We start from the raw sequence: 12,024 nt of genomic DNA, 5'->3' as shown, positions 1-12,024 counted from the left end.
GTACTGAGACTGCATGGCATCCAATACCATTGATAGTTGCCCATTATGTGGGGAGAGGGAAGCTTGACTGTACTCATGCATCCATAGACAGTCTTAAAATTTGCATAAATACATCATTTGCATGTCACTACAAATTCAGACGAAGTACAACTTGACATGGTACACTGCCCAAAATTCAATGTGACATTGTTAAACAGACATTTCTATGAATACTGTACTTGCACAAAGAGATAATACAGGATTTACATTTTTACCATACACGTGTAGATTTTTTACCATACCTGACACATCCTGATCAATAAAAGCCACATATCCGAAGAAGCCAACTGTGATGTAGAGAGCCTGGCACAAGTTGAGGGCCTGGTTCACCACTGACCGCATCTTGGGCACATCAGGGTCCGGCAGAGAGTCGTAGATCTCAAACACATTGCTGTAGTGAGGAGAAACACATTACTTAATACCTATCAGCAACTTTCACTTACATGACATACTGTACTTTAAATTTTACTTTATTACCGGTACATGAAAGTTTGACTCAGCATGGGAGATATTTTCCGTGCGATAGGACTCAGATACAGCCTTCACTAAACCCCTCACCACTAGGCGTATGTCATTAGATGAATAACATCATCTACTCTCAGTTTTTTTTATCAAGGCAAAAATGCACTTGACAGGTTGGTGTTGACTGGCTGAATGTAACGTGTCTGAATAATATCGCTGTATTTGAGTTAGTATGTGATGTATTTGAGTTAGCAGTGATGAGAAATAGGGACGCGAGTATGGAAGTTAAGAAGTCACTGCATGATGGTATTGTGATCCCTACCCTGACGTATGGAAGCGAGGCGTGGACCTTGCAAGAGGGGAACAAGTCAAGAGTGAGAGCAGTGGAAATGAGTTACTTGACAGGAGCATGTGGAGTGACGTGGAGGGACAGGTTGACGAATGAAGAAGTGAAGGAACGTTGTGGGGTAGATGTGGATGTGGTTGAAAAGATTAGGAGAAATACACTGAGGTGGTTTGGACATGTGAAGAGAATGGAGGATGAAAGACTGACTAAGAGGGTGTATGTAGGTGAGGTGGAGGGAGGGAGAGGGAGGGGTAGACTGAGGATGAGGTGGAGGGATGGAGTTGAGAGGTATATGAGGGAGGGGGGGGTGAGTTGGGGGGAGGGGAGTCAAATGGTGGGTGACAGAGTGACTTGGAGGCGTTTTGTCTGCGGCCACCCTTTGCGGGATTAGGGCGTCGGGCTATAGATAGATAGAAGTTTCAATTCACATTACCAACAATTATTTGAAATAAAATGATGTTATTCGAACAAGTTGCATTCAGCCAGTCATCACCAACCCGTCAAGTGCATCTTTGCCTCAAAAAAAAAAAAAAAAAAAAAAAAAAAAAAAAAAACTGAGTGTGGCTGCAAAAATTAAGAGAGAAAACATGTCATGGGATGAAAAGGTTAACAGAAGGTCAAGCGGACAAAGCCTGCAACTGTATTAAGTCTATCTATCTATCTATTGCCAGACGCCTCAATCCCGTTTGGGGTGGCCACAAACAAATCACCTCCAAGTCGCTCTGTCCCCTGCCATTTCACTGCCCTGCTCCCAACTCACACCCCCCTCTCTCATATACCTCTCCGCCCCATCCCTCCATCTCATCCTCAGCCTCCCCCTCCCTCTTCCCCCCTCCACCTCACTCACATACACTCTCTTCGTCAGTCTTTCACCCTCCATCCTCTCCACATGGCCAAACCACCTCAGTGTGTTCCTCATAACGCTTCCTATCACATCCACATCCACACCACAACGCTTCTTTATATCCTCATTCGTCAGCCTGTCTCTCCATGTGACTCCACAGGCTCCTCTTAAATAACTCATTTCCACTGCTCTCACTCTTGACTTGTGTCCTTCCAACAACATCCAAGCTTCACTTCCATACGTTAGAGTTGGTATCACAATACTGTCATGTAGTAACTTTTCCACTTCCATGCTCACTTCCCTGTTTCTTATCACTGCTTTCAAAGAACCAGCAACCTTTCTTCCCTGCTGTACCCTTTCAAGCACTTCACCCTCCAAGTTGTATTAAGTACAACGTGATAAAGATTATGGAAGCACAGTTTTCTTAATGGAAACACCCGACTCTTGTGTTGGAGGGATGGAGTGGTGAAGTATATAAAAGACGAGGTATGCAATGGGGGGAGGGCAGCATAATGGCAGGGGACAGGGCAATATGGAGGTGATCTGTTTGTAGCCACCCATTACAGGATTAAGGTGTCTGGCTATAGGCAGAGATAGATATATATATATATTTTTTAATGTAGGGTGCATATAGATGGATGGCTACTGTCCACCCTGGAAGGTATTATCATGTGTGAGATTACAAGCTTGGTAACTAGCCACAAAATGATCACTTATAAGTAGGAAACATTTAGCTACAAGTACAGAAAGTTGAGTCTAAGCTGACGCTCACACACTGTTACAAATCTTATGAGATATCTCAGATTTCTTTTTTCCCCTACAGTTTCCACCAGCTGAAAGGATGTAATAAGCTTGTTTTTGCACTTGGGTTGGCTCCCAATCAATAAAAATGTTGACTGCACCATGACCACCCTCAGTATGCAGATTTCTTGAAGATGATGTATGGAATCATTTGACTGACTGACTGATAGCCTGCAATACAGTACCTGCCCTTTCAATAAACAAATAAATAAAAAATAAAGCCAAATTCAGAAAATGCATATACCAAAACCATTCAACAATGGAAATATATGTATCATCAAATAGAAGAAAATTACAGTACAAGCATGACTCACTCCTGTAAATATAAAACTGCAGCCAGATTCTTCTCACTTGACAAAGCTGAGCCACTTCAACAGTTTTAATATTAAGTTGTACAAATACCTATGACCCTTAGTTATAAGGCAGGAATTAATCTTGTTGGTTACTAGCCAAATCGACCCTTCAATCCAACTAAGCATGGTCATCAACCAAACTAAGAGGGATTGGAGACTTTGTGTTAAATTCACTACAGTTATGAACACAGAAATTTGCTGACATGAAAGAACTTCCAACCAATAAAATGTGAATGCATCAGATCAGGGCTGAGATTCACAAATTTACAATGAACTCCCTCTTGTAGCCTAGAATTTGATCTGCTGGAAGAACTGGAGATATGGGAAGGCTCTACTCTCTCCTGTACTTGTCCTTTCTGCAATACTGAATCTAAACTACAACAGGGACAAATTTTAAGCTTGTTTTAATGTGCTTCCTCTAACCTGACAAGTGCTGGAGAGGATGCCTTTATGTGGTAGCACCAATATAGCCATGTTGCTAAATTATTTGGTTATACATGCATCCCTCCACTACTTTCCTATCCCCCAAAAGGAGGATGGCAGTGTGGTAGGAGAGGAGAAACAAGCATGCATTCCTCCAGGATCACATTTCAGAGGAACCTGGGGCTACTGCTACTACTACTACTATTACCAGTACTACTACTGTACTACTACTACTATTACCAGTACTACTACTACTACTACCTTGACAATGATCCCAACCTCTTTCAGCTTAGTTGATGGCCAGGTGTGGTCAGATTGGAGGATAAATTAGTAACCTTGGAGAGATAATCTTGCTGTATAACAAACTTTCAACCAATCTCACACAACCACACTTGGTATTTAATTAGTGGGATGGCCCAATTCTGTCAGAGGAAACCAAACTGACAGTAGCAAATCTGGCTCATGCACCACTCACCTTTGACATGACAGCCCCAGCATACAGATGGGAAGGACCTGCAAAGCACCCGATGGCCGCCACAGTTCCGCCAGCTGATACCACGACCCATCCATCAACTTGGGCATCGCGTGCATGAAAATCTGCAGACAACGGGATAAAGGGTCATATAAGGTGACTCTGGAAACAACACCTTTTTCATCCATCCATCATCCAATCCTACGTTGCCCCATGAGGAGCACAGGAGCTTCATTATCTATTTATTATGTATACAGAGTCTTATTTTTCTCTTTATTTACTTATATAATTGTAGTGTGAACATAGTCTGCTTCACAACCAAATAAGATTAAAAAGAAACAACAGGCAAATTAGATCAGTTGGGAAAAGGCATTACAAAATCTCCAAAATGATTAGAAGGGGGATGGACCATGGATGAGACTGAGGGATGTGGTGGATGAGATATCTGAAAGAGGGAGGTGTATGTTGGAGGAAGGGCAGTCTGATGGAAGAGGACAAGTTGACTAGGAGATGATTTGTATGTGGCCACACCCCCTAAGAGACTGAGGCATCTGGCTACTGATGGACAGACGAACAGTGGCAGAATTTCTTGTGGTGAAAAAACTGTATGGATTTAGCCATATGAAAAAACACAAGTTGCTAGGTACTTTTTTTTTTTTTCTTTTTTTTTCTTTTTTTTTTTTTACCGATAAGTTCCACCCACCTCTGCCAATTTACCCCGTCTCAAGTTGAGGTAAGGAGAGAGAAACAAGTGCCATGGAGAAGGCCAGTGGGAGGAAGCAGGGCAACAGGACAGCAAGGGATTAGGTGGAGAGGTATGGTTCAGGGAGAATTTTGTGTCTCCTATTAGATTTTTTGTTACTCCGTGGACACTAGCTCAGCCCATACTTGCAAGGGAAAGGAGGTATGGATGATGATGATGGAAATGTGCACCGAACCCCAGTCACCTTACTTTTTCCAATCAAGTAACATAACTTACAGTCACCGTGCACCATGATCAGCACATACTGAGACTGTGCAGATGGAAGGTTTCACTGGGTATGTCCTAAGCAAGGCACCAAAGATGGAACAAAATCTCAACCCCTGTTTGTTTAGTTGTCATTCGTTGTTACTGACTGAATAAATGTTGGTAAGTGAGCTGGTATGCAGGGTAACTCCTAAATTTTGGCACCATATTAAAAATTTGTTATATGATGGGCAACTTGTTATAATGGACACATACCCCCAGTTCCCCTTAGAGGTTTTACTGTACATACAAGCTTGATCATCTGGCCAACTGCAACGTAAGACAGTAGATGTGTACTTACAACAGTGACAAGGAAGAAATAGAAGAGGATGGAGAATGCTGACATGGATGCGAGACTGTCCAGCTTCCTCAGCAGACACAACGGCAGCACCACCAGGACGGCAATACCTGCACAGGGAGGCATAAAGGACAAATAATAGTTATAATAGTAATAATAAGGGGTTGGAAGAAGTTCAGGGAGCTCTTGCCTCTCCTGACATTGAGAGGGCTCTCCCTACGTGCTAAGGGGTCTTTGTATGCAGCATGTGTTAGGAGTGTAATGCTGTATGGCAGTGAGACCTGGGCAGTGAAGGAGGAAGACATTCGCCGGCTCGGACGTACAGAAATGACAATGGTTAGGTGGATGTGCAGTGCGTCCCTGCGTCCAAGGCCTGGAGAGGCTGGGTTTACAATGGAAGAGTTGAGAGGTAGGATGGGACTGGAGTGTATTGGTGTTGTGATGAGGAGAGGTAGATTGAGGTGGTTTGGACATGTGGAGAGGATGGGGGATGATAATTGGGTGAGGAAGGTGAGAAGTGTTAATATTGGGGGTGGGGTTATGAGGGGTAGACTGAGAAAGACATGGGACGAGGTCATTAAGTGTGACCTTAGGGTTATGGGACTGAACAGGGAGGCTGCAATGGATCATGCAGCGTGGAGAGCCGCCATTAGGTGACCAAGGCCGACACATGCAAGCATGTTGGAGCCTTTAAAAACGAAACGAAACGAAACGATCATTATCATCCGGAACTCCTTTCCCACCCAAGGGCAGGGTGAGGAGTAGCAATGTCCAGACAGCCCAAATTTGCCCAATCCAATGGGCCACGCTTCCATTCACTCATCATCTAAGCCCCCGGAATCCTGGCTCTATTAGATACGCAAAAAACATTCACCATGTTCTGTTGCTTCACAAAATGTAACCGACTAAGTCAATCCAGACGCTGTCACGTTAAAAAGGGGTGCCAAATCCCTGATCATGCACTTCTCCTCACAACATTCATCCAGCCAGCTCAATCACTTGTCAGTTCCCTAGCTTCACTGACTTCCAAACCTCTCTTCCTCACACACTCATCCACCGTATCTCTCCACCTTCTCCTTGGTTTATCTCGCCTCCTCCCTCCTTCAAATTCGTTCAGATATACCTTTTCCACCACTCTATTGTTCTCCATCCTCTCCACATGACCATACACAGACAATGAAATGGAGTGAACAAAAAAACTATTGCTTGCTATTTCATGCCTATAGGTCTTGTACCTTAACTTGGCCCAGGTTTTTGTCCTCATGCAGTTTATTTCACATAGCTCAGTGACAGAAAAAGACAGTTCTACAATCTTTTCATGGCACTTCTTCAAGACATCATATTTGGGTGATAAGCTGTTGTCACAAGTCAACATTGAAGAAAGAGAGATGGGAATTTTAGGCCAAGTTAGAGTAGGCAGAGTGTAAAGCTCACAAAATTAAATGCAACCACAGCTTAGCATTCCTGGCTACAGGTGTGACCCAAATAATCCATACAAGAACAAACTGAAGATAATAATACTGAGTGGAGCGACCTACCAATAAGGAGGGTACAGCGGAGGGATGGGGAGTTGTCGAGTGTCATGGCGCGTGCTACGATCGCCGGCGCCAGGTCACCCATCACTACATGGAAGCTGATACAGATCCCGATGAGGAAAAGGATCATACACAGCTCCACAAACAGCTTTCCACTCACACCAAACACATGGAACGCTGAGGAATAGAAAAGATTAGTCAGTATCTTTATGGTACTGTCAGAGATAAAGTTGACGTTCTATTCCACAGCATCTACACCATACACACTGAGGATCTCCCGATGCATATCAAACAGAATCATGTATGGGCAGAAACATATCCCAAGCTCTCTCGGCTTAGGAATATCTGCCAGCTGAGAGAATAAGCTGTCTAACAGGTACGATATTAGGCAAACTTTTGTTTTTTAAAATACAATAGTTCTATTAGTGAACCATGAAGGCACAGCAAATGTGGTAAATGCAGACAGTCTATTTATAGAGTAGGTGCTTAAGCATATCCATGGCTTCAAAAAAAAAAAACTTAAGCACTCAAATAATATGAAAATTACATCTCACTTGCACCTTCAAACCGTGACAGCAATGTGAATGAAATATGCAAGACAGCCAAAATTAAAACACTGGTACCTAAGTGCACCCATGGCTACACAAATACTGGTAACCCTTTCAACCCGAGAATATCATTTTCATGTTGTCCTATCTAACATTAGTTTATTTTGTTCACTCAGGATACCCACTCCCCCCCCCAGTAGGGAGGGAGCTATGAAGGCTACAACTCCACACTTGAGTATAACTGTTAGGTAATATAAGAATGAACTAAAAAACATTCATTACTGCAGTTACGAGGTGGACACACAAAATAATACAGCACTGAAGGTAAGATATACTGTACGTCATTAATTATCACCGAAGAATTCATACCTCTCGGAGTTTCACTACTTTCAAACAACAACAACCTTTTGTTTACACACCCAGAATATTCATATCAGCTTCCAGGTAAGGGTGGGAGTGTGTACTGGCCAAGAAAAGACTATCTTCCAAGTTTTATCTATAGAAAACTTACAACAGGCAAAATACAATGAAAGCCCTATCTCTACTTCTGTGTGTTTCAGATAGTTTAGTTTTTTTCATTAACCCATTAACTGCGCATGGCGGTTTTTTGGAGGTGTCCGTGGTGTGCAGACATAGGGCTAAAAATGAAATTTCCCGAAGGCCAAATTTTGTCTTAGGAATTGAGAGAACACATGCCAAAGTATACAGTAAAGAAATATTAGCTCAATATTTACCTTGGTAAAGCCATGGATGAACATCAAAGTGTCTGATTCCCTATTGAAATGTATGGTTTTCGTTTTCTTTTTCGGTTTCAATTTCGGTTTTGAAGGCTCAAACATGCTTGCATGGGTTGGCCTTGGTCACCATGGCACTATATTCAAAATTCACCTGCGCAGCCAGCGCTGTACTGAGCAGTCACACTCAGAACGGCCCAGGCTGTATAGAGCAGTTAATGGGTTACGTAATCAAACTTTGGAGAGGTACTTGTGTCTCTGTCTGTATATTATGACTGAAGAAGTCCTGAAATAACAGCTGATGAGAGAGAGAGAGAGAGAGAGAGAGAGAGAGAGAATGGTTTTGGAAGGAGTGGCAGGACTGACCCTTATAATGCATGGGGCTTCATCTGTTTCTGGAGGAGGGACACACACACACACACACACACACACACACACACACACACACACACACACACACACACACACACACTGAAGGGGAAACTTCTGGAATGGATGAGAGACTTTTTGAGAGACAGACAAATGAGGACAGTAATAAAGGATAGGATGTCTGGATGGAAGGAAGTAACAAGTGGAGTCCCTCAAGGCTCGGTGTTGGCGCCAGTTATGTTCCTGATTTACGTAAATGATATGGTAGATGGAGCGAACAGTTATGCAAGTCTGTTTGCTGATGATGTAAAGATCCTGAGGAAGGTAGAGGTTGAGGAGGATTGTAAAATACTGCAGGAGGATTTAGATAGGATACACAATTGGAGCCGGACGTGGGAAATGAAATTTAATGTAAAGAAATGTAAAATATTGGAAATGGGTAAAAGTACCAGGAGGCCATCACTGAATTATTTGCCGGGTAATGAATTAATCATAAAAAGGAGAGAAGAGAAAGATTTGGGAGTGCTGGTCCAAGATAGTTTGTCACCAGAAAAGCACATTAACAAGATAGTTGGAGAGACTTATAAACTCCTGACTAACATAAGAGTAGCATTTCATTATATGGATGAGGAGATGATGAAAAAATTGATAGTGGCAATGATCCGCCCCAGGTTAGAATATGCAGCGGTAGTGTGGTCCCCACACAAAAAGAAAGATATAAACAAGATTGAGAGAATACAAAGAACAGCAACCAAGATGGTCCCCAGTCTGACAGACCTGTCATACAAAGAGAGGCTGGAAAAACTGGATTAGCCTTCCTTAGAGGAAAGGAGAAAGAGGGGAGACATGATTGCAGTGTTCAGGACCATGGTGGGAGTAGATAAAATTGACAAAGAAGATCTGTTTGTCTGGGATAAGAGAGCAACAAGAGGACACGGAATGAAATTGAAAAAGTCAAGCTGCTTGAAGGATATCAAGAAATATAGCTTTCCTTACAGAAGTATAGACTTATGGAATAGCCTGGACAAAGAGATTGTCCAGTCTAAAAACTTAAACGAGTTTAAAGCCAAATTTGACTTATTGAGAAACAGCGATGGAAACCCACGAGCATAGTACATTCCGTGTATATCACAATTAGGTATAAATACAGTACTTAAATATTGGAACGACTTAGACAAAGAGGTGGTGCATGAGAAAAACATTCATGTGTGTAAAGGTAGACTTGATAAATGTGGATATGGAGACAGGACAACACGAGCATTGCTCAATTCCTGTATACTACAAATAGGTAAATACACACACACAAAATCCCACATCTCTCATTCTTCACCCAAATCAAGATCTGCATTATGGAGGGAGTTAATCATGTGTGTGTGGATCGGTGCCGAGGGTAAATCTCACCTAAGAACTCGTAGCTGCGTCTTCGAGCCATAATGGCAGATCGGATGAGGAACATGCAGGTCTTCTTGGTGATGACCCCACTCAGCAACACCAGCAGCACCCCCAGCACCAGACCAGCCTAGGTGATGACAAAGGTGACACCCATCATCATCATAGGCACTGTCACCACCACCACCACCACCACCACCTCCATCATCATCATATCCAAATTTCTCTAATTACAGTAAGATGGGTATAATCAACTGTCATCATCATCATCATCATCATTACCATCATCATCATCATCTCCAAATTTCTCTACAGTTAGATGAGTGATATCTACTGTAATCATCAATATAATCCAATCAAAATTTCTCTGAACAAGGTGAGACAATTAGGGCCCTCCATCATCATCATCATCATCATCAAGTTACTGAGAGAGCAGTGGTCTAGGTAAACTAGTTAAAAAAAAATAAAATCATCATCCTATCTACATTTCTCTGATTACAGTGAGGTGGGCAGCAACTACCATCATAGTCAGCATTATCATCACCCTCATCATACACCAATTTCCTATTACATGCATGTGGCCATGATCTAGAACCATGATCACATACAACCATAATTATAATTTTCATCATCCTGTAACATCCCACATATTTTTTCGTTTTATGAAAAATATCAGACAAGCACAAGTCATCCATGGAAGGCAAAACAACACTGGAATATTAAAACAGAACAGACATGAGTATCACTGATGTCCCTGATAAAGCATGGTAATCAGGGTATGGAGATGCTCACAAACGAGATGACAAAAAAAAAAGAAAAAAATACCGGTAAATAAATGAACTACAGGTCAATCCACATTTTACAACTGACCATCATACTATCATTAGTTTATCTTAACATTTTAACACATTTTTTCAATATCGTGTGTGGTCGCTTATTTCACTTATACAGTAGTGCACCAACTTTCGCTACAGCAGGATTCACGGAATCCACTTTCGCGGCATGCACCAAATATTCCCTAACTTCCACTTTCGCTTGAAAAAAATCGATTTTCGCGCACAAATTTTGGGTTTGGGACAATATTTTGAACTTTGAATTTCCTGCACCGCCCGCCCGCAACCCACCGCCATCTTGAATGACGTCATGTCAACACTCTATCCACCCATTCCCGCCATTGTGTACGAGCATGCTAGCTCCATTGTGTTGGATTCTCACGGTTCAATGGCCACTACTATACCTGGTAGTGTGGGGAAAGGGCCCGGTGGTTTGGGGGGAGAACCTGGTGGTGTGGGGGAAGGGCCGGGAGGCAGTGGTGGTGATAAAAAGTGGCCGGGACATTCAAAGTCGGGAGGAAAGGCCAAGGCCAAGGCCATAGAGGAGCTTAACCTGGATGAAGATTTCGATGGATTTGTTCAAGAGAACCTAGCACAAAGGGAAATTCAGCACAGAGTGGAAGTGTTGCATCAAGTTGCATCTGAGGAGGCAGAGAGAGAGAGAGTGGTAGCGAGGCAGCAAGAGGTGGCGCCAATACGTCTGGCGTGGCTAAATAAGCCCGCCACGCGCCTCGGATACTTACCCCCAACATCCATTAAACACCTCAACCTGGTTTCTGTGGTATGTTTCTCCTCATATAATGTGTACTGTACAGTTTTTATTGTTTGTATCTCACAATGCAATGTACAATAGTGATTTGATGTACTGTATTGCAAGTGAAAATGAAAATCTGATGTTACTTTAGGATAACCGGGAACCAATTAGCCTTTTTGCCATAAAGACAATGCCCCAACTTTCGCTAATTCCACTTTCGCACATTATTTTTGGACCCAATTAGGCGCGAAAATTGGTGCCCCACTGTACAATCGCTATAATTCCTACATTCAGTTTATTACTGATGATTATCCAACTGGTTTTCCCTGAACATAATCCAATCTTTTAATGTAACGTAAATTATCATATGCTGTAATGCCTAACAGTGAGATATAAAAATACTCAAGGCACAGGCAGCACTAACCTCCCTGAAGCAGAATGGCATGGAGAGTATGGACACACCCACGATGGAGTTGGCCATGTTGATGACGTGCCTGGTGTTGGCCGCCATCTTGCCGCCTCTCCTGCCTGCCACCCTGCCTCTGCCTCAACACTCGTCCCTCACCCCTCACCACGCATCAGTTACTGCTCTAGGCTCGGAAGATGGCGGATACCTGAGGACGATAAACAACGTAAATAAATACTGGTATATACATCATCATCATCATCATGGCCATTGTGCTGTCACCCAATATCCCTGAATACTTGCTGCTCACCCATCACCATGCATCGGACACTGCTCTAGGCTCGGGAGATGGAGGATACTTGCTGATAATAAACATGGCCATCAATAAATACAGTACTAAACTTTATCATCA

The 12,024-nt window shown here is 42.8% G+C and overlaps 1 protein-coding gene across 1 annotated transcript in view; it reads right to left on the bottom strand.

Annotated features, from left to right (window-relative positions):
- LOC145400707 (uncharacterized) overlaps window positions 1-11,717 on the bottom strand; it is a 33,672-nt gene extending 21,955 nt beyond the window's left edge. The window contains exons 1-6 of the mRNA XM_080273143.1: window positions 11,631-11,717; window positions 9,632-9,749; window positions 6,583-6,756; window positions 5,048-5,154; window positions 3,744-3,865; window positions 282-430 (exon numbers count right to left, since the gene is read on the bottom strand). Coding sequence (XP_080129269.1) covers window positions 282-430; window positions 3,744-3,865; window positions 5,048-5,154; window positions 6,583-6,756; window positions 9,632-9,749; window positions 11,631-11,717 — 757 coding nt within the window. The remainder of the gene's footprint in view (window positions 1-281; window positions 431-3,743; window positions 3,866-5,047; window positions 5,155-6,582; window positions 6,757-9,631; window positions 9,750-11,630) is intronic.
- Window positions 11,718-12,024: the final 307 nt, after the last annotated feature.

This window comes from Coenobita brevimanus, chromosome 53 (assembly GCF_032717465.1).
Source record: "Coenobita brevimanus isolate Jiangsu-jjx chromosome 53, ASM3271746v2, whole genome shotgun sequence".
NCBI classification, from domain to species: Eukaryota; Metazoa; Arthropoda; class Malacostraca; order Decapoda; family Coenobitidae; genus Coenobita; species Coenobita brevimanus.
This window is presented reverse-complemented; position numbering and strand designations above follow the sequence as displayed.